At 52.6% G+C, this 21,368-nt stretch overlaps 8 protein-coding genes across 8 annotated transcripts; 5 read left to right on the forward strand and 3 right to left on the reverse strand.

Moving 5' to 3' along the window:
• Nucleotides 1-291: 291 nt before the first annotated feature.
• On the reverse strand, nucleotides 292-2,354 carry LRP88_09551 (arginine--tRNA ligase; the record flags this gene model as incomplete). Its single annotated transcript, XM_083246036.1, has 4 exons — nucleotides 292-298; nucleotides 352-765; nucleotides 824-2,016; nucleotides 2,073-2,354. 4 exons carry the CDS (start codon nucleotides 2,352-2,354, stop codon nucleotides 292-294), a joined length of 1,896 nt encoding a protein of 631 aa, XP_083097149.1.
• A 902-nt stretch (nucleotides 2,355-3,256) lies between these two features.
• Nucleotides 3,257-4,753, reverse strand: LRP88_09552 (Bestrophin, RFP-TM, chloride channel-domain-containing protein; the record flags this gene model as incomplete). Its single annotated transcript, XM_083246037.1, has 1 exon — nucleotides 3,257-4,753. One exon carries the CDS (start codon nucleotides 4,751-4,753, stop codon nucleotides 3,257-3,259), a length of 1,497 nt encoding a protein of 498 aa, XP_083097150.1.
• Nucleotides 4,754-11,420: 6,667 nt separating this feature from the next.
• LRP88_09553 (DUF3431 domain-containing protein) lies at nucleotides 11,421-12,509 on the forward strand (the record flags this gene model as incomplete). Its single annotated transcript, XM_083246038.1, has 3 exons — nucleotides 11,421-11,749; nucleotides 11,804-12,258; nucleotides 12,313-12,509. The coding sequence occupies 3 exons, from the start codon at nucleotides 11,421-11,423 to the stop codon at nucleotides 12,507-12,509; spliced, it is 981 nt and encodes a 326-aa protein (XP_083097151.1).
• Nucleotides 12,510-13,865: 1,356 nt separating this feature from the next.
• Nucleotides 13,866-14,258, forward strand: LRP88_09554 (uncharacterized protein; the record flags this gene model as incomplete). Its single annotated transcript, XM_083246039.1, has 2 exons — nucleotides 13,866-13,998; nucleotides 14,053-14,258. The coding sequence occupies 2 exons, from the start codon at nucleotides 13,866-13,868 to the stop codon at nucleotides 14,256-14,258; spliced, it is 339 nt and encodes a 112-aa protein (XP_083097152.1).
• A 651-nt stretch (nucleotides 14,259-14,909) lies between these two features.
• Nucleotides 14,910-15,452, forward strand: LRP88_09555 (mediator of RNA polymerase II transcription subunit 22; the record flags this gene model as incomplete). Its single annotated transcript, XM_083246040.1, has 3 exons — nucleotides 14,910-14,946; nucleotides 14,996-15,147; nucleotides 15,204-15,452. 3 exons carry the CDS (start codon nucleotides 14,910-14,912, stop codon nucleotides 15,450-15,452), a joined length of 438 nt encoding a protein of 145 aa, XP_083097153.1.
• A 798-nt stretch (nucleotides 15,453-16,250) lies between these two features.
• On the forward strand, nucleotides 16,251-17,275 carry LRP88_09556 (uncharacterized protein; the record flags this gene model as incomplete). The annotated part of the gene is made up of 2 exons (XM_083246041.1): nucleotides 16,251-16,465; nucleotides 16,519-17,275. 2 exons carry the CDS (start codon nucleotides 16,251-16,253, stop codon nucleotides 17,273-17,275), a joined length of 972 nt encoding a protein of 323 aa, XP_083097154.1.
• A 532-nt stretch (nucleotides 17,276-17,807) lies between these two features.
• LRP88_09557 (twinfilin TWF1) lies at nucleotides 17,808-18,871 on the forward strand (the record flags this gene model as incomplete). Its single annotated transcript, XM_083246042.1, has 2 exons — nucleotides 17,808-18,416; nucleotides 18,473-18,871. The coding sequence occupies 2 exons, from the start codon at nucleotides 17,808-17,810 to the stop codon at nucleotides 18,869-18,871; spliced, it is 1,008 nt and encodes a 335-aa protein (XP_083097155.1).
• A 579-nt stretch (nucleotides 18,872-19,450) lies between these two features.
• On the reverse strand, nucleotides 19,451-20,621 carry LRP88_09558 (mitochondrial carrier domain-containing protein; the record flags this gene model as incomplete). The annotated part of the gene is made up of 4 exons (XM_083246043.1): nucleotides 19,451-19,604; nucleotides 19,656-20,364; nucleotides 20,447-20,494; nucleotides 20,564-20,621. 4 exons carry the CDS (start codon nucleotides 20,619-20,621, stop codon nucleotides 19,451-19,453), a joined length of 969 nt encoding a protein of 322 aa, XP_083097156.1.
• Nucleotides 20,622-21,368: the final 747 nt, after the last annotated feature.

Consider the following 21,368-nt stretch of genomic DNA (forward strand, 5'->3'; position numbering starts at 1 on the left):
CGAGTACTGTTGCGATGACCCCATTTGATATTTCCTGAAAAGGGGCAGTGAAGGAAATCCAGGTGAATATGGTAAGCATAATATCCATTCTCTCGCATTTCTTGATACGATCTGGCGAATCAGCGACATCAACACCACAAGCAAGAGTACCACTTCTTAATTGTATGGGTATATTAATAACTTTTCATGCTCTCATCTATCGTGGCTTTATCGAGATCTACCTCGGCGCCAACATCCCATCGTCATCGCCTTTTTTATATCCCGTTTTTTGTATTTCTAATCTTGTCTACCTTACATTCTATCTTCAGTTAGCACCATGTACATTATTCAACTTCACTTCAGGGTACGTACCGCTCAACAGGGGTGAGGCCGAGCAGGCTCATGCCGTTGTGAAGCACAATTCGGGCAGCATCGTAGAGGGCCATACGGGCCTTCTGGAGCTCCTTCTCGCTGCCGACAATTCGGAGGTGGTCGTAGCTGGAGCTGAGGACGTGGGTCATCTTGAAGAGGTAGGTCAAGATGGTGGTAGGCTCAAGAGTCTTGAGAGTGTTCTGGACAACGTCGGGCCACTGGCTGAGCAGACGGACGAGGTCGGTGGCGTGCTTCTCGCTCAAGAGAGTAAAGTCGGCGGCAGCCAGTTCCTCGTCGGTGAGGCCGGCCTTTCGGCGGATGGAGCAGAGACGAGCGTGGGCGTACTGGAGGTAAGGGCCAGTGTCACCCTCGAACGAGGTCATGGCATCCATGTCGAACTTGTAGTTGTTGATTCTAGCATCGTTAGCAAACGCTCGTCAACAATAAAGGGGCTACGTACCGCTTTCCAGACATGTCCTGGACCATGACACTGCTGATACCCAGAATATCGGCAACAGCCTCGGGGTTCTCAATCTGCGAGTACTTGTTCTCGTTCTTCTTCATGACATCATGCATCTTCTCAGCGACGTCCCGGAGGATGTCGTCGAGGAACTTGACGGTGCCCTTTCGAGTGCTCATACCGAGGACCATGCCAAAGTTAATGTGCTGGCACTTCTTGGCAATGTCGTCGTGGCCCATCAGTTCAATCGTCTTGAACAGCTGCTTCAGGTGCAGGTCTTGTTGCGAGGCGACGACGTAGATGATGTGGTCAAAGTTGTACTTCTTCTGTCGGTTCAGCAGCTCGCTGATGTCTCGGGTCAGGTACAGAGCAGTGCCGTCCTTCTTTCGCAGAATGACCTTCTCGAGACTCTTGCCCTGCTTGCCAGCGACGTGCTTGGAGAAGTCGATGAGAATGGCACCGTCAGCATCCTCGGTAAGCGACTTCTCGGCGAGAACCTTGGCAGCCTCCTCCATGTCGGACTCGGGGACCTGGCTTTCTCCTGAGTAGACGTCATACTCAATGTTGAGTCGGGCGTAGGTCTTCTTGTAGCGGACAATGCTCAGATCTCGGAATCGTCGCCACAGCTTAACAGCCTCCTCATCACCATCCGTCATTCGTCGGAAGTACTTTCGGGCCTGCTCGTCGAGCGAGGCATCCAGAAGGGCAGTGACGTCCTCGCCAGCCTTCTTCTTGGCCTCAATGGCCTCCTTCTCGTCAGACATCTCCACGTTGATTCGGACGTAGAGGTTGAAGAGGTGGTTGATGGGGTCAGCCTTGAGAGCCTCCTCATCACCCCATTTCTCCCAAGCCAGAGCCAGCAGACCGTACTGCTTGCCCCAGTCACCGAGGTAGTTCATTCGGATGACATCCCAGCCAGAGTACTCGTACAGCGAAGCGATGAAACCACCAATGATTGTGCTTCGCAGATGACCAGCGTGGAAAGGCTTGGCAATGTTGGGGGAAGAGAACTCGACAATCATGCGCTTCTTTCCGGCGCTGGGGTCGCTGGGGTCCTTGAGACCGTTGTAAGGGTTCTTTCCGTAGGCATCAGAGCGGTTTCGGATCGTGGGCAGCAGCAGGCTGGTGAGCTTGTCGGTCTTGAAGAAGAAGGAAATAAAAGGACCGCTAGCAGTAGGCTTCTCGATCAGGGGAGACTCGGGGAACTGCGTATGGTCGAGTCAGCCAGCAGATAAAACAATTGCAACAGCATGCGACTGACCTTGGAAACCCACTCCTCAGCCAGCTCTCCGGGCTTCTTGCCCTTGACCCGGAGCGCAGGGACAGCGAGAATAGCATCTCCCTTGTCAAGGGTCTGAGTCCACTGGATGGCGGGGTAGATGATCTTGGGGTCAACGCCCGTGATCTCTTGCAGAAGGCCCGTGATGTGAGAGCGGTAGATGTCGACGGGGTTGGTATCCGGGTGGCAGTTGGGGTACGATTCGACCTTGTCAATGCCAAGCTTCTGAAGCTGCTCAGCGAGCGCGTTGCCGTCGGACGCCATCGTGGAGTAAAAGTTGAAGAATCGTGGGGAGGGGTGTTGTTGGAGGGGTCGTCGCTGGCGGGGAGTTGACCAAAGAACAAGAGACCGGTTCAAGGCCAGAGACGGTCGTCGCGAACAGCAGGCGTATGAGTAAAAGGTTCGATGGATAGAAGAAGAAGAAAAAATGGGCGAGGGAGTCAAACGGCGCGCGACCATCACTTGCACTTGCAGGCAGTGTGACTCAAGTGGGCTCGAGGGTAAAAAGGCTTTGAGCCATTGGGGTTTTGGCAGCCGCTTTCTCATGCAGTGCGCGCCATCGATTCGCTGCCAGTTTTGCGACACCACCGCGGGGCACGGCATGCTGTTTTTCCGCTCCGGATAAGGATTACCCCTCCATGCCTCAGTTGATCAACCACCATGATGGAAAAGCTATTGAGAAGAGTGAGTATTGTAAAGCTCGGCGGAGAAGATCGGGCATTGGCAAGGCATTAGGAGGCGTCCAGTGTTAGCAACTAGAAAATACAACTCGCGAGTGTAGCATCAAGCACCATTGCTTTGTCACTCACCAGCAATGTCATCTCATCAATACACAACTGGGACTCACGCCAGAACCTAACTTCACTCAAATACTGAACCAGATACATCTTAATCGCACATTTTATTGCAACTGATCGAACCAAATAAATACGCTCCCAAGACCATTCGAATGAGCAGGTCATTATGATATATGCCGGACCCCCTTTTCGCTCCTGAAACCCCAGCCCCCGCAGGAGCCCCCAAACAATAAAATCGAACCGGATTATTGAACAGAATCGAGACATGGAATAATTGCCAATTTTGATGCGCCGTGGTTGCGGTTTTACAATCTCATCGAGAATCCGCCAACATGCATGAGTGAGTGAGGGTATATAAATGAAATCTTTTTAGACGTTGTCATCGCCGCGCATCTCGTTGCTGAGCGATTCGCCAGTCGCCTTCTTCTTGCGCCACTCAAAGACGGTCCTGGGCTTGTCCTTGATAGCATTTCGGAGATGCTCGTCGCTGCGCTTCATCCAGGTGCGGGCAGAAGCAAGGCTGACAGGGTACAGGGGCATGTTCTGGTGACTGAGAAGAAATGCATCCGGCTCGCGCTTATCATGAGACGCAATGATATCCAAGTCAGAAGCAATCTGGTCGCAATAGATTTCGAGAGGCAGATCGTTGACATCGTGTCCAAAGGGGTTCTCAATCTCCTGGCCGATAAAGAGAAGACCAAAGATGATGTAGCCGGCGGCAATGGTAGCGGGAATGGCGGCCCAGTCGAGGGGATTAACGAGCTGGAAGGGGAGTAGCATCACGTAGACAAAGGTGATCTGGCTGATAGCAATCGTATAGGCAATCGGGAGAGGAGTGTTGGTAACACGCTCGCAGCCAACCAGAACATCGTTCATCATTGTGAGGTGGTTGTAGGCAATGGTCTGCTGCATGGGAACGTCGAGCTGTCCGTTGGCAATCATCTTGTCAAGGGTGACAGCAAGGTGGCTGAGAATCTCGAGGGGAAGGTTGCCAAGAGGCTGGCTGGTTTTCTTAAGAGCCTTGCGAGGGTTGCTCGTGGCGAAAGAGACGCCGAGGTATTCTCCGGTCGACTTGAAGATGTTCTTCTTCTTGATGGAGTTGGCATCAGGGTCGCATGCCGTGGCCTCCTTGGCAAACGTGTTGAGATGACCGATGAGGTGCTCAAGATCCGGGTAGGCGCTGTAAGGCTCGAATCGCAAAGCGTGCTTGAGAGAGACGGCGAAGGCGACAATGAGGTTCATGGCGCCAATCTTCTTGAGGGTAATCTCGCGAGGGTCCTGATCCTCGGGGTCTTTGGCGTGAATCCAGAAGACACGGCCGAGTGTCTGAGAGGCCATGGTAAGCATGCCCCAGTAACGGCGACCCTCTGCATATCGCTCGTATGCAGTTGAAGAGCGGAACGACAAGCTCAGACCGACGAGGAAACCCAGAACAGTAAGCAGAACCGACTCAATTCCCAACGGGTGGACCTTCTTGGAAAGGACGGTGATGACGGTCGACCAACCACCAACAATCGTCAGAGGTACAATCAGCTTGGGCAGAATTGAGCCATGCATCTGCATGATGAGTGGCCATTTCGAATGCTTTTGGATATCGCGAGGACCGGTAAAGTAGTCATCGAGATCGAGTGAGGTCTGCTTGCGGAAGAGAGCTGGGTTGACAGCGATGTTGGGCGATGGAGGTGAGCGAGAGTGCTCAAGAGGAATGTCAAGGCTCTGGAGACGCTTGGGGTCGGCGTCCATGCTGTGGAGGCGTGAAGGATCGATGCTAGGGGACTGAGGCTTCTCGTTGTTCAAATTGCTGGTGTCTATCGTCGGTCGGTTGACAACCGTAGCGCCAGAACCGGCTGAGTAAGAGTCACCCATGATGTGTAAGGGGTCGCTTGTTTGCGAGTGAGTGTGATGTGTTGCTTGGTCGGTGATTCGGATACTGGAGAGCGAAAGTGGTGGTCCTGCCAGCAGGCAATGCAATGCAGAGACTTGGCTGAAAGTCTGGGCGCTGAGGTGAGAAGAAGGAAAAAGAATCGAGGTCGTAATAAAGTGAAACGAGGAAAGAGAGATGATGGTCGAGAGGGAGAGCAGGAGCTAAAAGAAATAAGGCTGATCGAACGAAGAAAAAGAAGGAGATCAGACGAAGGATGCAAGCGCAAGGGAAGGGGCTCCAGGTCCTAATGAATGAGGGACAAAGGAGTGAGCAAAGGAAAGAACGGGGTCGCTTCGTCGTCCGATGCGGGATGAAGCTCGTCGGGAAAAGAGAATGAGAAGGAGCAACCTGGAGAGACCAAACCACCGATGGAAGCCAAGCCCAAGTGGAGATGCCCCATGTACCGTCGCCACTCAGGAACCGTCTACAGGTCCCCCCTTTGGACGGACCCCTGCGTGGCCCCCAACGATCAAGGGCGTGTTTGACCTCTCATTGGTGCAGGCGAGCAACACCCGGCGCCCCCGTTTTGCGCTGGAGGCTCCTGAGAAGCCCTGAAGCGGTTTACGGTGCTGCGGCAGGGCCCGCCTGGGCATGGAAGCAGCGCTAACGGCCCTGTAGCGGAAGGGTACATGTGCTGGGTACTTGGCCGTACTGTGCGCGGTCTGTACCAACCGTCGGCCGCAACGGCTTTTGCTCTCGCTGTGCGTGCAGCCTCTACTTCGGCTCCGGAGTACACCTCAGTACCGGGACACTCACCTCACCTTTCAGAGCCGCTGTCAGCGCTACGGTAAGTGCTTGCCGAGGTCGAGGCCAGCCACTACGACATTAGAAGCAGGACATGAAACGCTACTTGGGCCCTCCGGCCCCCTTTGCCAATAGAGGCTATTGTTTTGTCGCGGTGGCCCCCAAAGAAGGAAAGAAAGAAAATAAACCTCATAGAGCGTCCCCATCTTGGCATGTGGGAGCAAGACTTGGTCATGAGGCTTGGCTGAATGTCTGGGCGCCTCTGATGGTCAAAGAACTGAACCCTCTTGTTCTTGGACACTCTAACGCCATGATCCAGGCCGAGACGCACCTAAGATTGGGGCTGGGTAGTTGCAGAGCACGCAAGGCAACATCCAACGGGCAAGACCGCAGGCCGATCCGGCAAGCCAAGGATTGAATCGCGATGAGGAGACACATACAGTGTACGATGCCCCCAGGAATGCGATGCGGGTTTCAGGGGAAATAGGGTTGGGCTCTTGCAAGAGAAGAGGCAAAGCTGGAGTTCTGGTTGGCCCCCCTGGCCGATGGGCTCACCTTATTTTCACCTCATCGATGATCCTACCTTTCTTTGCAAATGGACGGACGCCTCGTTGCTGAATGTTCCGTGGCGAAACAAGGGGCGCTCTCATGGCCAGAGAATCCACATGGGTTTCTGATGACTCTCATCTTGTCCTCGATTGGCTGTCTCAGGAAAGGAGGCCCGTGACGTGTCGTTGTGCTGCGTTGCGTTGCACGAGTGGAATGGAGAACGGCCAGGAGATCCAAGATGAGTAACAAAAGCCCACAATCGACATCCATCCCTTGCCAAAACAAAGATGGGTCCGGTCTGCTTGTACGATGGAGTAAGAGGGAAATGCGTTGCACAGCCCCCTTCCAGATCAAACAAGGAACCATGTCCAATGACAGCCTCGAGATCCTGACCGCACCGTCCTCCTCATCCACATTTTGGTCAGGGAAGAAACGGTACAATTAGGCTCTCGACTAAAGTTTGCTTAGCTTTTCCTGCTAACCATGACTCTTCCCGGTATACCGGAACCACTTGATACGAGGCTACCTGAGGTTACGTTTGTGGTGTTGTATTTCTCATGTGAAAAGGTCTTTGGAACTGGGCTCAGCAACTGCTTACTTGCTTACTATGCCTCCATAATAGCGCCTCCGTTGGCGCGCATAACACATCTCTAATGAAAAATATGTTCCGATTCAGGCACTCACTCCCGTCTTTTTTCTAGGCATTGTGGCAATGCCAACCTCTGGATGGTCTGGCCTCTGCCTACTCGTCCACGTAGGTGCATCTTGCTTCGCTGCACGTTAGGTACACAGTATTCATACAGTCCATCCTCTTGTAACTCGTAAAACGACATCCATGTCCCGGTTTGACTAATTTCAGCAAAAATCTCCAGCGTCTCCACCGCGGGCATACGCGCGTCGGACTAACAGGAACCAAGCTTTTTCCCCCTTCGATCTTCTTCTCCGGAGTCCGCCTGTTGATCGGTCCTGGCGGACGCCTCTTTTTTTATTCTTTTTAGCGGATTGCTCTATTCTCTGATGGTTTGTTTGTCATCAATGTAACGAACAACATCCTGGTCTGTTAGCCCTGGACGCGTTCAATGCGGGTGAGATTTTGCTTTGCATGGACAAGAGTCCACAAACTTGCTAGGCTGCATCTTGCAAGACCTGTCTCATTTGCCATCGACAGACTGACGTACACACATACATACATGCTCGCAAGATTGCTTCTGCTGTAGCCTGATATTCTGCCCTTCATTCTTTTCAAAGGACTCTTGCAGGTCACATCTTCTGCAGCCATCCACCCTTCGGACCGACACGGACCAAGTCATGGCATCCATGGCATGGCGGAGGATCAACATTGGGTGAGGCGAGGCGAAAGAAAACAGACAGGGGACCCCCCTCGCCCACAAATTTCGCCAAGGCCTGTGGCATATTAACTCGAGTTCATGCCGCGTCTGCTAACAAGAGGCGGTGATGCAGTCAGCAAGAGCTGAACTAGCAGCCCTTGCTTGGCTTGATCAATTTCGTCTACAGTTCTGGATTCAAGCCCAGCCTTTCTTTTACGAATACTTCAAGTCTCTTCCCCCCCCCCCCCCCCCCACCGTTAATGTCCTGCCATGAAGCATGTGATGTGACAGGTTCTCCTTTCTGACTCGAGCCGAGTGTTACTCTCAGCTCTCCGTCGTCCAAGCCATGTAAGAGCCAGAAAGGAAAACGCCAAGCTCGATCTGACCGTTTCATCGTGACACCTTTTTTTCTTTCTGGACTTTTGCATTAGTGCCGTCGTAGTCTGTGTCCAAATCAACCATCGTGCGGAGAAACCACATGGTTGACCTCAGCACTAGCGGAAAAGCGGCCGATCACCAAGACCTTTTTTTTTTTGCCAATGTTCAAGCTGCGCCTTCGGCAACAAGCCGAGTAATCACTAGCATTCGATTCTTGACCTTGAGTTGCGGGATTCAGCTTGGCAATTGTCTTTGCAACCGAGATGCACAAGTGTGTAGGGCGGGGAGGAGGCATTGGCTGGCGTAGGGTTTGTCTCACGCTTAAGCGCACAACTCGACTTTTTGGCGCGCGCAACCATCGTGAACTGCCAGCCTCCGCGCTTAGACAACGACCTACGGTAAATCTGGATCGACAGCATCAAGTGACTGCCATGATCGCCACCCGTGGAAGCGCCTTATCCACCACCCCCAGTCAAAGTCTGGAGATCATCTCTCGAGTGTCAAAGGGACAAAGTTATCTTTGGTGCACGGCATTGGATCGGTCAACGCTCCATGTTGAGCTTGGATCATACATGCTCGTGGTCCAAGAAAAAAATGGCACACTTCGCAAGTACTCTGCCTTTTAATCCGCTGAATCACAACATAAAAGGCTTATGATTATAAATCTAAGAAAGTATATGGGCTTTAGAATATAATTTATTTATTTCATATTTTTATTTATTTATTTTTTACTCTAAGTTGCGTCTCTATAGCCCGGCAAAGGTCTCGTTGCCAACCTACAGTATGCCATTTTTTTCTTGGTCTGGGTAACATATCCATGACCAGTTGCTTGTTTGGCCTCCATGGCCTTCAAGGGAAGCCCATCCTTAATTCTAATACTCTATTGTGGTATGATCGAGAAATATAGCGAGCCCACATCCCGCTCCCCCCAGACATGGATTGTGTTCTAATCCCAGGACTTTCCCATGACCCAACCTGCGTGTCCCATGCAGGGAACTCAAGTATTTGGGCACCATAGACCGTCCCCCTCATGGCTCACAAGACGTCTCGTATTCATATAAAATCCCTGAGTTTCGCCGGCGGTTGATGCTTGCGCGACGAGATTCTCTCGTTCATCGGTCCTCGCCTGAGACATGCACCATCATCTGCCGGCAGATGCCCTAGTATCATCCACTGCAGCAACACCTGATCACCACCTTAATGTGGCCCTTTCTCCTTATTTTGACGCAAAAGCTGGGGCACAAAGGCCACATGCCGTCTGCCTGGCCCCACCAGTCATGGCTTTGCCGATGGTGGCGCCAGAGTTAGAGTCAAGATGAGTCGACGATGAAGGTGGCAGTCAGTGGACATATAGGCATATTTCTTATTCATCGAGGCATCCAACGCAACTATTGAAGGATTTGTTGTGATCAAGGCCATTGTTGTTGAAGAAGTGGCCCAACATCGTCCAGTTGTCACTGATCTTTCGATCTTGGTATCGGACGCACCGAGCCGGCCTCTACCCAATAATTGATTATTGGAAGATGAATCAATATCAAACACCATGACCGACTGTATCTTGGTTAATCAAGTGGTTCTTCTCTGGGATACATCAAGGTCAGATTACACTCTGTTTGAGTGACCCTCCGTCTAGACCATCAGTGTTTGCGAGACACTCGTCAGGAAGAACCAAGGGATCAAGGAGAATTGCTCTCTATGCGTTTCAATGTGGTCAGCTAGAATCAATTCCTGCGTGCCTTGCCCCCAGTGGGCACAGGAAATGGTAACTACTGCTATTGACCACATGTTACCCTGCAGCGAAGATAGCTTCTCATCTGTCGGGTGGTCTTATAAGGGAACTTGCGAAATCTACTCACTAACTAGGTAGCTTACAGTGGCCATGCCAACCTGAATTCTATAATATTTCTCAAGCTGGAGCTCTTTTATGTGTCCTGATGCTGCGGTATGCGATGCACACTGCTTATATAGCAAGCGTTGACGTCGTTGGCACTTAGTGTTCACGTCTCACGCAGTCAACAAACTTGGCTTTCATGAGTGCCTCATAATCAAGGGGACGATAACAGTATTCTATATCTAGGAACATACTTAAACCATCACTCGAATTCCGCAGACAGGGATAATCGGGGCGCCCTGCTTCTCTCTCTCTCTCTCTCTCAGTATTGTCACCGATCCACTGAGGTGAATAGTGAAGACTAAAGGAACCGTTGCAATATCGTGAATCCCATCTTAAGCCATGAATAATCGTGTCTACGACGGGATAGAGGTTGTCTGGCGAGCGTGTTCACCCTCTTTCGCCTCCTCGCCGAACCACTTACCCTAGTCTTCGAGGAGCCCCTGACATTCTATCCGATGCATAGCCTAGTGTCCCCCTAATGGTGCCCTTATGAACTAGATATGTTTCTTCTATGTATGCCTTGCTTCTCGCTCGAAGCGTGGCTCTGTTTACTGTCGTGGCTTCTATACGAGCAGGCCGATGCCGTGTTTTCCGAGCCTAATTACGCGTATACAGCTTTGTGACCGCCGTCCTCCTTATATCATCTGTTCTTCTTACATTGGCCAGTGTCTTCAGAAATATTTATTTCTAAAACCTACCTAAGCGCTAATATGGAGGGTGTTGGCCGATGGATTGTCGTTGATACTCCTCTCACTGCGTTGACGCATCGCCAATTGCGCGACCACGAGCATGCATCGATGGTACTCGAGCCATCCACATCTCTACCTACCCGTCTGGCCAATACTTCTACCAGTTTTGGGCAATCTCTATCGATTGTGAGTTGAGATACGTTTGTTCATTGTGGAATTGCTTCTTCGGGCCCTCGGGAATACTCGTATTAAGCCTGCGAACACCGCCAAGAAATCTCGTACACGACCACCTCCACTTCCATACTGGAGCCCTTGCTATCAATAAGAACTCGCAGCTAGCAATCCTGACAGTTCTGGTGGTAGACAATGATGGCGATTTGTAGACTAGGCACATAAGCAATCGTAGGAAAAGGTTCAGCATCCATACTCTTGCTTCAAATTGGGCCAGAAGCGGCCGCTCTTAGATGGAGCTCAAAATCATGATGTTGGTGACGACAGATGAGGTAACCTTGGCTCGTATTCAAGATCCACGCCAAATACCTTGAAGATGATTGCACGTTCCGTATGGCACCAAAACGAAGTTGATATAAATAATCGTGCATTTACCTCTAGCCATTATGCAGAAACTGCAGCTTTATTTACATCATCCAAAAAGAGGCGTCCACTAAAACCCGGCAATTCCAGAGCAAGGCCACGTCGAATCAAGCCACTGAGGCGCCCAAGCCGAAACGTGACGGAACTGACCTGACTGACGCACGCAGTGCCAGGCACGCACTGCAGGGATGTTTCGTTAGCGGTCCAGTTCTTCTCGATTTAGCTTGGGGCTGGCTGTCAGGATGGATCCATTCTCAAGGGAGAAGAGGGACCCCCTAACCAGACCAGAGCATCCCGTCAGCAGCAACCCTTGCTTTACAGATTTCCACGATCTCGTCAGTTTGCAGACGAGACGTTGCGGTTCTCCTCTGCCAGCTCCACGAACTTCTACTAACTCCTACGACGACGATATTGACGTCGCCGTCTTTCCACCATGGCCGGTCGCTGGACTCCCCGGCAGCGCTCGCATCGCAACAACGTTGTCGGCTTCTTCGTCCTGCTCTTTCTCATCCTCTTCTACTTCCGCGACGACCTTCTCCCTCCCTCCTCAAACTCCCGCAGCCATGCCTACGATACCTCCACTACCTTGCGCCTCGGCGACAACGATGTCGAGATGGTGGTGGCGAGCATGAAGCACGAGAACGTCTCGTGGCTCGACCACTACCTCCCCGAGTGGAAGAAGAACATTTACGTCGTCGACGACAACAAAGCCAAGTTGACCGTGCCTACGAACAAGGGGCGCGAGGCCATGGTCTTCTTGACGTACGCCCACCTGCCCAACTTGACAGGAGGCGTCTGCTAATGCGTGCGCCGCAGTTACATCATTGACCGATACGATTCCCTGCCCGGCAACATCATCTTCCACCACGCCGAGCGCTTCCAGTGGCACAACGACAACCCCGACTACGACGCCCTTCCCCTCCTCCAAAAGTTCCGCTTCGACAACCTCAAAAAGGTCGGCTACGCCAACCTGCGATGCGTCTGGGTCCTTGGCTGCCCCGCCGAGATCAAGCCCATCCAGGACGAAGCTCCTGCCAAGGAGGGAGAGCCAGTCCACGCTCGTCACGTATACAAGGCCGCTTTCCAAGAGCTGTTCCCCAGCCTCGAGGTCCCTGAGGAGGTCGGCGTCACTTGCTGCTCGCAATTCGCCGTGCGCCGTGAGGCCATTCGCAAGCGCCCGCGCGCCGAGTATGTGCGATTCCGCGAGTGGCTGATTGTGTCTCCCTTGGGCGACGACCTGAGCGGCCGTGTCCTGGAGTATTCATGGCACAGTAAGTTTCCCTGTCATGGACAGATCGTTCTACAGAAGCTAACACTCAAATCAGTCATCTTTGGTCAAAAGTCGGTCCACTGCCCCAACGCCGCCGAGTGCTACTGTCAAAACTACGGCATGTGCGACATGACTTGCGAAGCAGACAAGTGCGACGGCCAATACGTCCTCCCTCCCTTTTCCACCCTTCCCAAGGGCTGGCCTCGCCTCGGATGGAAGGGAGAGGACCGCCACTGGACCGGGCAGCCCTGATCCGAGGGAGCCAGCTAATGCGATGCGATTCGATTCACACGGCCTATAGACTGTCACGATAGGAGGAGCACGGTTTCTTTCACATGCAGTTTTATTTATCCATCCAATTTGGGAATCAGGATGAAAACACGGAGGCACGAAAGCACGAAGATGTTCAAAAGGGGTTCGCCCTTACCTTTACCTTTGGGTTCTTGTTGGTTTATTTGGTCACGGGGCGGGCGTCTGGGATTGATTGGGACGGGGCAATCTGCTATGTCTGTATCAAGTAGAGGTTTCTGTAGCATTATCACTATCATGGGGGCAACAGTAGGAGATAGAGAGTTCTGCACGGGATGCGCTTGTGCTGGGCTGTTAATAGAGACTTGTGTGCCTTGACCTCGTATTCAGGAATGCCCCTGATTTTACGTCTTTGAGGCCAAGTATGCTGGAGCTTGTGGTTGATGCGTTACATAAGCCGCTCTGGAATCTTGAACTTCTATCCTTTGCCGCTGACAAGGAATGGCCTATGTATGATTCATCTGTCCGGCCTGTTAGCTATCGATCTCCTTCGTCACTCTGATCCCGGGATCTTACGTTGATCTTTGTCTTGGTGATTGAGTACTGTAGATCTCTCCTTTCAGCGCCCACGTCATGATCTCCTACGAATGCCCAGTGTCCCCAATTGATGACACATGTGCAGACCCGTTGAAGGCGTGCAGGACTTCTCGGACCTCGCTTTGACGATTTCGTAGATGATACGGACCCTTGGGGCTTGGTTTGACGCAAGCCACTAGACATTGATACAAAGTAACACGAGTTCATTGCAACTATCATTCGTTCCAAACATTGCCAAACTGTTCCAATCCTTCTGCGTGGACGGCTTGCGTCCCTGTCTGTTGGAGCTAGAACTCCCTAGCGTGGAGTTCCGATGCCCGATGTGGCGGGCTGCCTCCATCACACGGGCCGAGAAGGGTCTTCCCGCAGGGGAGGTAGATTCACCCGCCAGTTCATTGCGGCGGGAGCAGCTATTATTGAAAAGATGTGGAGGTTCAGCTCAACTCGGAGACTGAGCGCTCGGTCCTCTCTCCCAATCCGAGCCTTCTGGGCCATGGATCTCAACTACCGATCTACCTTGGCAGGTCCAGATGGTTGTCAGCTGAGCTGGGACGACTCAATAGTTCAGAATAGTGACCTGGATGGAGGATGAGATGGCTCCATGGACTCACATAGAAGTCAACATGTTGCTAGTTCCTTATTCTGCTCTCGGTGCTTATAAAGATGGGAGCAGAGTAGGCCATCTCTCGTGAATCCCATCAGCACTTCTCCAGTCCATTCTCCAAATACCCAGATACTTCCTCTTCGCCCTCAACATACAACATGCCCGTCCAAAAGTCCGACGTCCTCACCATCCCTGGGGAGGAGGAATGGAGAATCACCCCCGTCGCCTGGAAGCAGAGCATGAGGGAGTTCAGAAAAAACTACCTTCGCATTGAGTTTACCAACACTCGTGGTATGTATGGACCTGCCCTTAGAGTCAATCCCGCATAGTTCTCATATCCAACAGCCGATGAGACTGAAAAGACCAACTTTTTGTACGTCTCAGAGGAGTTATTAGACAACTTCAAGTCGTCAAAGATTGAGAGGACCGACACAGGCTTCAAGCTCACGGTCGACAATGATTACCTGTATGGCCAGCAGAAGGGGAACAAATACCGTTTCCTTGTGTACCACGACAAGTCGCGCTCCATTTTCCAGGCACGTCCCTATTGAATCTACCAATGTAGCATCGCAACAACTAACGTTGTCTTAGCACCGCTTTGTTGAGGGTACCTTAGCCGCTATTGGCAGACAAGCTACCGAAATCACCACGAAGCTGGGTTATGGTGATGCGAAGGTTATATCGCAAACGATCGCCGGTGTTATAGGAGACAAGCTTCACGATTTTGACCGGAACTGATTTTATATCCAAGTAACGTGGCAAGTAGAAATGAGTACTTTTAATACCAAGCGTGTAATGATGAATATGTTCTGCAATCCTGTGATGTAAACCGTCTTGCGTTGGAGCTTAGGTGAAGCTTTTCAACACTATCACCAATTCCTTCCAATCGCCTTGAGGTCAACGGGCACTACCGTATAGGTTCAGGTCCCATATATTCTGATTTTGTATTGAAAGAATGGATTCCAGGCAATTCCTGAGAAGAGCGCTCTCTTATTTGCGCTTTTCGCCCTTAAGGTGTCACCGTACCCTTGGCCCCACTTTGGGAGCTTTGCTCCACCCCCATTCGTAAATCTACCATCTCCAACAAACCAACCTCACACTGCATCAACATCACTTAGATCCTCTTTGAGCAATACTTGGTGCCTTGCCTCTTTAACTTGACTTGTTTCACAAAATCAGACCCTAGAGGAACGCTGATAATCATGGATCGATCACAAGCTACGAGTGCCAATCTCATGGGTGAGTCTCTCAAGCCAACAGCCTATGACTGTCATTGACAAGTCTTAAGACACGCACAACAGGCTCATCGCCGATATCCTCACTCATTATCGCACACTCATGATGCTCGCAACCATCCAAGCTGAGGGCGAGCGCAGCAACAGCAATCCCGAAACAATTTCCGTGGCGGGAATCTCGATGGAGATGGCGTTTGACGGCTTGGTAAGTCGGCCTTTTACGTCAGTGCCTATTTTGACCGAATATCTGACATTTGTTAGTACTCCTCCATCAAAGAGCTACTCGCCCTGTCACGCAGAATCAAGGAGCTCTGGGTCTTTGGGCCCCTCAACCAGAGCGACACCCAATCCCAGGCAAAGGAAGACCGGATTGATCGCGATGTCTCCGAGGTGGCAGGCCTTCTCGACATGATTGACGCAAATGCCATGAAGAAGCTCGCTGAGCGCTGCGGCGGGACGTGGGAGCTGCAAGAAAGGCCGACAGAGACGGCACCGGCAACCGGAAGCTAGAGCAAGACGGCGGTGTTGGAAGAGGCGGCGAGGAGTTTGATGACAGGTGACTCTGAAAACAGGAAGATGTCGGCAGCGAGTAGAGCATCGACGGCAAATTCGATGACACTCGGGGCAGAGAGCCCGTACGAAGCAGACAGGCAGCAATCGCATCCGGAAGACGACTTCGAGGACAGCGCTGGCACGGGAATTGGCGACATTCAGCGATGAAGCGATGACACCTTAGGCACTACCAAGGCATGCACAATGATCGAGTTCGCCTGACGATAAGAATGGAAGACGTGGAATGGGGCAGTTTATTAGGGCGTTATTCAGGCGTTGAGGGGCTGGGTTTGGGAAAGAGGTCACAGTGAGATACCCGGGCCCTGATATTCTCACCTTTCATCCATCAATAAGGTACTTAGATCCATAGGTACCTACCTAGGTATTGGTCAACTGGATTACATTTATGAACATGGATGCCACGTGCTTGGTCTCCAAGACCCTGGGCTCTGACGGTGGCCGCCACGAGTTTGAGTCGGGGTTGTTGTTGGGAAGGTGCGCTCATGATGGTTTCGGCAACAGCGCCTTCTCCAGGACCAGGTGGGTGTCGCTCCGTCCAGGCTCCTTCTTTGAGCAGAGCTGGATCCCCATTCACCTCCCGGGCTCCTTCTTCTTGGACAGCCCAGCTGAGTTTTCTCCCTCGACCCTCTTCTCTTCTCCTTTCCCAGTTCCCCAGCATTCCTTCATTCCAAGGGTTCATCTCTACAATCCCTCGTCGTTGTCCTCCAGTCGTCCCATGTCCATCGATAATCCACGATGCTCAGCTACCTTTTGATCGCCGCATTTGGGGCCATGGGCGTCCTTGGCCAGGCCTCGTACGGGTCCGAACCCGAGCCGTTCAAGTACTGGGGCTGCGCTACAGTCGATGCAGCGGGCTTCAGTGAACCCGTCCAGCTTCCTGCTGGCGTCTTGAGCCATGAATCCTGCCAGGCAGCTTGTGCAGGCCACATCTTTGCTGCAGTGTCTCCCGAGTAAGTCTTTCCCTCCAAGTGTATCCCCCATGTCCGCTTCTAACACGCTCCAGTGCTTGTCGTTGCGGAAACGACCCCGATGCCATCCATGCTGTTGACGAAGGCTCTTGCAATCACCCCTGCTTCGAGAATCCCGACTCTCCTATGTGCGGCGGGATCTGCCCGGAGGGAAAGCCAAGAACCTCTACCTTGTTCATCATTGATACCGTATTTCTACAGGACGAGGTTCTTCCCGAGCCAGTCAACCCAGAGAATCCAGCAGTTCCATCCAACAATGCCCCTGTGCCTCCATTGCGAGAGCAATTCGCTGCATCAAGCGCCCTTGCGGAAGAAGTCTCTGAGACAGAGACATCACCTCCCGGGATCGGGGTCTCCCAGGCACTTCCTCCGCCAACTGATGCTCCCCTACCCCCTCCGGAGACGTCGGCCCCTGTACCTTCATCAGCTTCAACACCTGGTGAGCCCCTACCCACCACTTCAGTGAACGAGCTAGAGCCAAATATTCCAGTGCCGCCTACCACTCTCCTCTCGACCAGCACCTTGCCTCAGGAAAACCCTCCTGCAACAACTGCCTCGGATACATCTAGCTCGACTTTAGTCACCGGTATTCCACCCGACTCTTCCGTAGAGTCCGTCACTAGCGAGACCCTTCTGACCGAAACTCTTCCTGACCCTGTTCCCTCGATTACGCCAAACAGAAAGGACGGACCTGTGCCTTCCCAGGTCCTTGTGTCTGAGTCGAGCCAGTTCGAGGTCCCGGTCCTTACGGCGCTGGGCGAGCTGCTCCTGATTGCTGTTATGATTGCATAAGTTTAGGTCAGGTCTCATGGGGAGGGTATTGAGTAGAAGTTATGGCAGCATTCGGTTTAAGGGGTCATGTGTTGTAGGGAACTCTGGTGGTGGTTTATGTGGGAAGATTTTGGGCGGTCTAAGTCGTAGCCCAACACTGTCATGTTGGGAGCGCTGATCGAGAATGTCCTAGACAGGTTGTCAAACTTGGTGAGAGTTTTAATCCAATTTCACTTGTGAGAAAGGCCACATGGCTGTAGAGCATACAGAAAGAAGACGAATACATCTTGTGTGAGCTACTGAATTGCTCCCTGACCTCCCGTCAGCGTAGGGTAAGTGAGTGCGGCCTCGACGGCCCCACCAGAGCTCCGAGCGTCCAGGGGAAAGTGGCGGGGTAGGAGCTGACGACCAAGCAACATCAACGTCAACACCAACATCAACATTGACATTTACCTGGACTTGTTCTCGCATCTTATCAAACGCTCCCCGTGAACGGGGGATACATACAAGATGCAGTCTGGTATTGCAGGTATGATTGGATCGCCCGTCTTGCCTGTCCATCATCTCACATGCAACAGCCTCTCAAGAGCTCCAGAACGAGTTCAGCTCGTTGTTGGCATCAGACGATACCTTTGGCCTCCTTGCCTCGATCGAGAACGAGTCCCTCGTCCCTGTCGCCACTCTCCCCTCGACCTCCTCATCCTTCGGCGAGAACCTAGCGAGCCTGCAGCCACACATCAAGACTGACGTCGCCCTTTACATCATCCTGCGCCGTTACGACTCGGCACCCAAATTCCTCGCCATCACCTACGTTCCCGATGCTGCGCGCGTACGCCAGAAGATGCTTTTTGCATCGACACGCCTGACTCTTGTTCGCGAGCTCGGATCGGAACATTTCCGTGAAACCATCTTTGTGACAGTCCCCGAAGAGCTGAGCGAGAAGGGTTTCGAGAAGCATGATGCGCATACGAAGCTGGATGCCCCTCTTACCGAGGAAGAGCAGGCGCTAGGAGAGGTCAAGCGTGCTGAGCAAGAGGCTGGATCTGGAACAGGAGTCAAGGCGATTCATCTCAGCAAGAGCTTCTCCATGCCCATCGGAGAAGATGCGGTTGCTGCTATGAAGGAGGTCGGACAGGACGACGGACGATCGGTTGTCATGCTGGTGAGCTATTTTGGGCAATTGATTTATCCTATGCCGGGTACTAACAGACTTGGCAGAAAATCAACCCAGAGACCGAGGTGGTGGAGCTGGTTCCCGAATCGCCGACGCCAAGCTCAATCGCGGAATTGACCCAGGCCATCTCGCAGACCGAGCCGCGGTTCACCTTTTACCGATATACCCACACACACGACGGCGCCGAGCAGAGCCCCGTGCTCTTCATCTACACCTGCCCCGTGACGCCCGGAAACAAGGCCATCAAGTTCAGGATGATGTACCCCCTGATGAAGCGGGCAGTGCTGGAGGTTGCCGAGCGAGAAGCCGGACTTAAGCTGGAGAAGAAGTTCGAGGTGGAAGAGCCCAGTGAGATCACGGAGCAGACTGTGCTGGACGATCTGCACCCCAAGGTCGCTGCCAGACAGGGCTTCAGCCGACCGAAGCGACCTGGCCGCAAGTGATCGACGTGACGAATCAACAGATGAGAAACATTTCAGATGAACAGACAAAAGATACATATTTACAACCATCATGTTTACGAGCACGCCGAAACGTCGAACTAGATACAATACAACTTTGTCACATTTTCAAGGTATGTAAAGCAAGTCAATCTTTGATGCAAGAAACGTCAATTGTCCAGGCTACAAATGCTGGTATTTATCCAAAGATGCATGCATGTAATGAGAACCCAAGCCGCCCCTCAACCCCCCAAATGCATGGTATCCTTTCTTTCTCCTTTGTATCGTTGACCTTCTCATCCTCTTTGGTGTTGTCTTCTCATGTCATGTACTCGCTCTCGTCTCGCCAATCATGTGCCGCCCGCCCCGAGTTTTTCAGATGGACTCTTCCGCATCTTTCACAGCATTTTGCACTGGGGAGGTATTAGAAACTGGGACGGTACAAAAAAGCGGCTTTTTGGTCGGTGGGTGTGTTGTGATGTGTGGTGGAAGTCGACGTCTTCTTTGTTGTTGAGATGCAACAAAGAGATCAGGCTCGACTGGGTATGTAGTGACTTTTTTCTCTTTCATGTTCCTCCCATTTTATTCCTCGTACTTGCCTCCAACAAGGGAGATGTTGCTCTTTTCTAGCTTATCCCTGAGGTACTCGTAGACGGTGAAGGTGACGGCCTGGCCGGGAGCGACACGCATGATACGGGGAGTGATGCCCTTGTAGAAGGCGTGGAAACCTTCTTGCCTGGGGGGTTGTTAGCTGCTGCATCTTTGAGAGCATATTTTAGAAACTCACTTGAACATGTCGGCGGCGATTCTCGAAATTCGGGTCCAGGCGCTGGTACCGGGCTCGGCGGGAGTCTTTTGCAGGCGAGTCTTGATAGTGTCGATAGGGGCGTTGCTCAGGGGACCCATGGCACCAGAGACGAGACCGATGAATGTAGTTTGCCAGCTGGGAAGGTTGGTACCCTCGTACTGGGGCTGCCAGACCTTGAGCCATTCCTTAAAGTAGCTGTAGGCGGTAAAGTTGACGGCCTGGTTGGAACCCTGTCGCAGGGCAGTCAAGCTGACTCCGCGGTAGAGGGCACCGAAACCCTCCTCCTTGACGACGGTGTACAGGGCGTGGGCGGCGTTGCGGTACTTGGGAACATCGAGGGGGTCGGCCATGGAGTGGTGCTGGGCCTGGAGACGGATCTTGATGACCTCCATGGGCGTCACGACGGCGACGGCCTCTGTGACACCGGCGGCCAGACCGGCGAAGAAGGTGGCCTTTCCAGAGACGACGCCCGTCTTGGGGTCGGCGAGGATCTGCTTGTACCACTCGAACGAGGTGAACCGGATGGCCATCTTGGGCACGATACCAGTGAGAACGGCACCCAGACCCTTGTAAAGGCCGAGGGGCGTCTCCTTGCGGATGATGTCGGCACCAGTCTTGATGAAGCCGCGCTTAGGAGCTCCGGGCTGCCTTGCGCGCCGCGACAGCTGCATGCGGACCTTGATTGTGTCTTTTTACATGTCGTTAGATTTTTGTTTGGGGGTCAATTGAGCTTGCGCGCGAGTGAGGCGCAAGAGGGTTTGGCTGCTTACCGAGGGGATGGCACGCGAGGGCCTCCATCATACCAGCACCACCACCAGCTGTAAATTGGCGTTAGTTTATGCTTCAACCATGCTCTGTGAGAGCATTCTCATGCAATTGGGACATACCAATGAGGTTGACGGCCGCCGAAGGCGGTTGCCTCTTGCCTTCACCCTTGGAAGCCATTGCGTCGGAACCAGAGTCTATGCGCCCAGTTTTCTGCTTCCTTTTCTTTTCTTACTTCACAGTCCACCGAACGGCACCGGATCGCGGGTCCTGACTCTCAATTTCAATTTCCAGACGAGGATTCTTAAGACCGAGGTTCGGAGGAGAGGTGTTCGGAGATTCGACGGGATGTGAGGCTACGAGGACTGAGGGGATGAGGGAGGGGAGAGAAGGAGTCACAACGCAAAGGAGAAGAAGAGGACTAAGAAGGATAGAGAGAGGAGCGAAGAACGGAGGGAGGGAAACAATTTAAGAAAAAGAAAATGGGTGGATGGAGCACCTCTCTCTCTCCGGCCGAGACGCCGTCGCGCAAGGTCAAAAAGGCAGACTCATATGAAAAAAGAATGGATCCCCTTGCCGAATGGGCACGGGGAATCATGGTGTAGCTACCGACACACCTGGCGAGCAACCCCACAGTCTCATCGGGAGGAGCACCTCGGAGAAAGCCATGAATGGGTTCGGAGCTTGGCCGTGGTGGCCTAGCTTAGCTGGAGGCGTGTGAGTTGGGGAGGGGGAGGGGATGCAGGGACGGAAGCAGGAAGATGCGCATGCGCGTAGGACGGGCAAAAGAAAGGAAGATGAAGATGCAGATATCTCGTTCGGAGAGGTGCCCGGACCATGATAACCAGCTGTGTAGGGCTTCAAAAACGTCTTGGTATCAAAGAAAACATCTACATCTGAGCCATATTCTCTCCCCTCACGCCCTCT

This window comes from Fusarium phalaenopsidis (genome assembly GCF_050370095.1).
Source record: "Fusarium phalaenopsidis strain FUZ10S chromosome Unknown contig_32304, whole genome shotgun sequence".
Lineage (NCBI taxonomy): Eukaryota > Fungi > Ascomycota > Sordariomycetes > Hypocreales > Nectriaceae > Fusarium > Fusarium phalaenopsidis.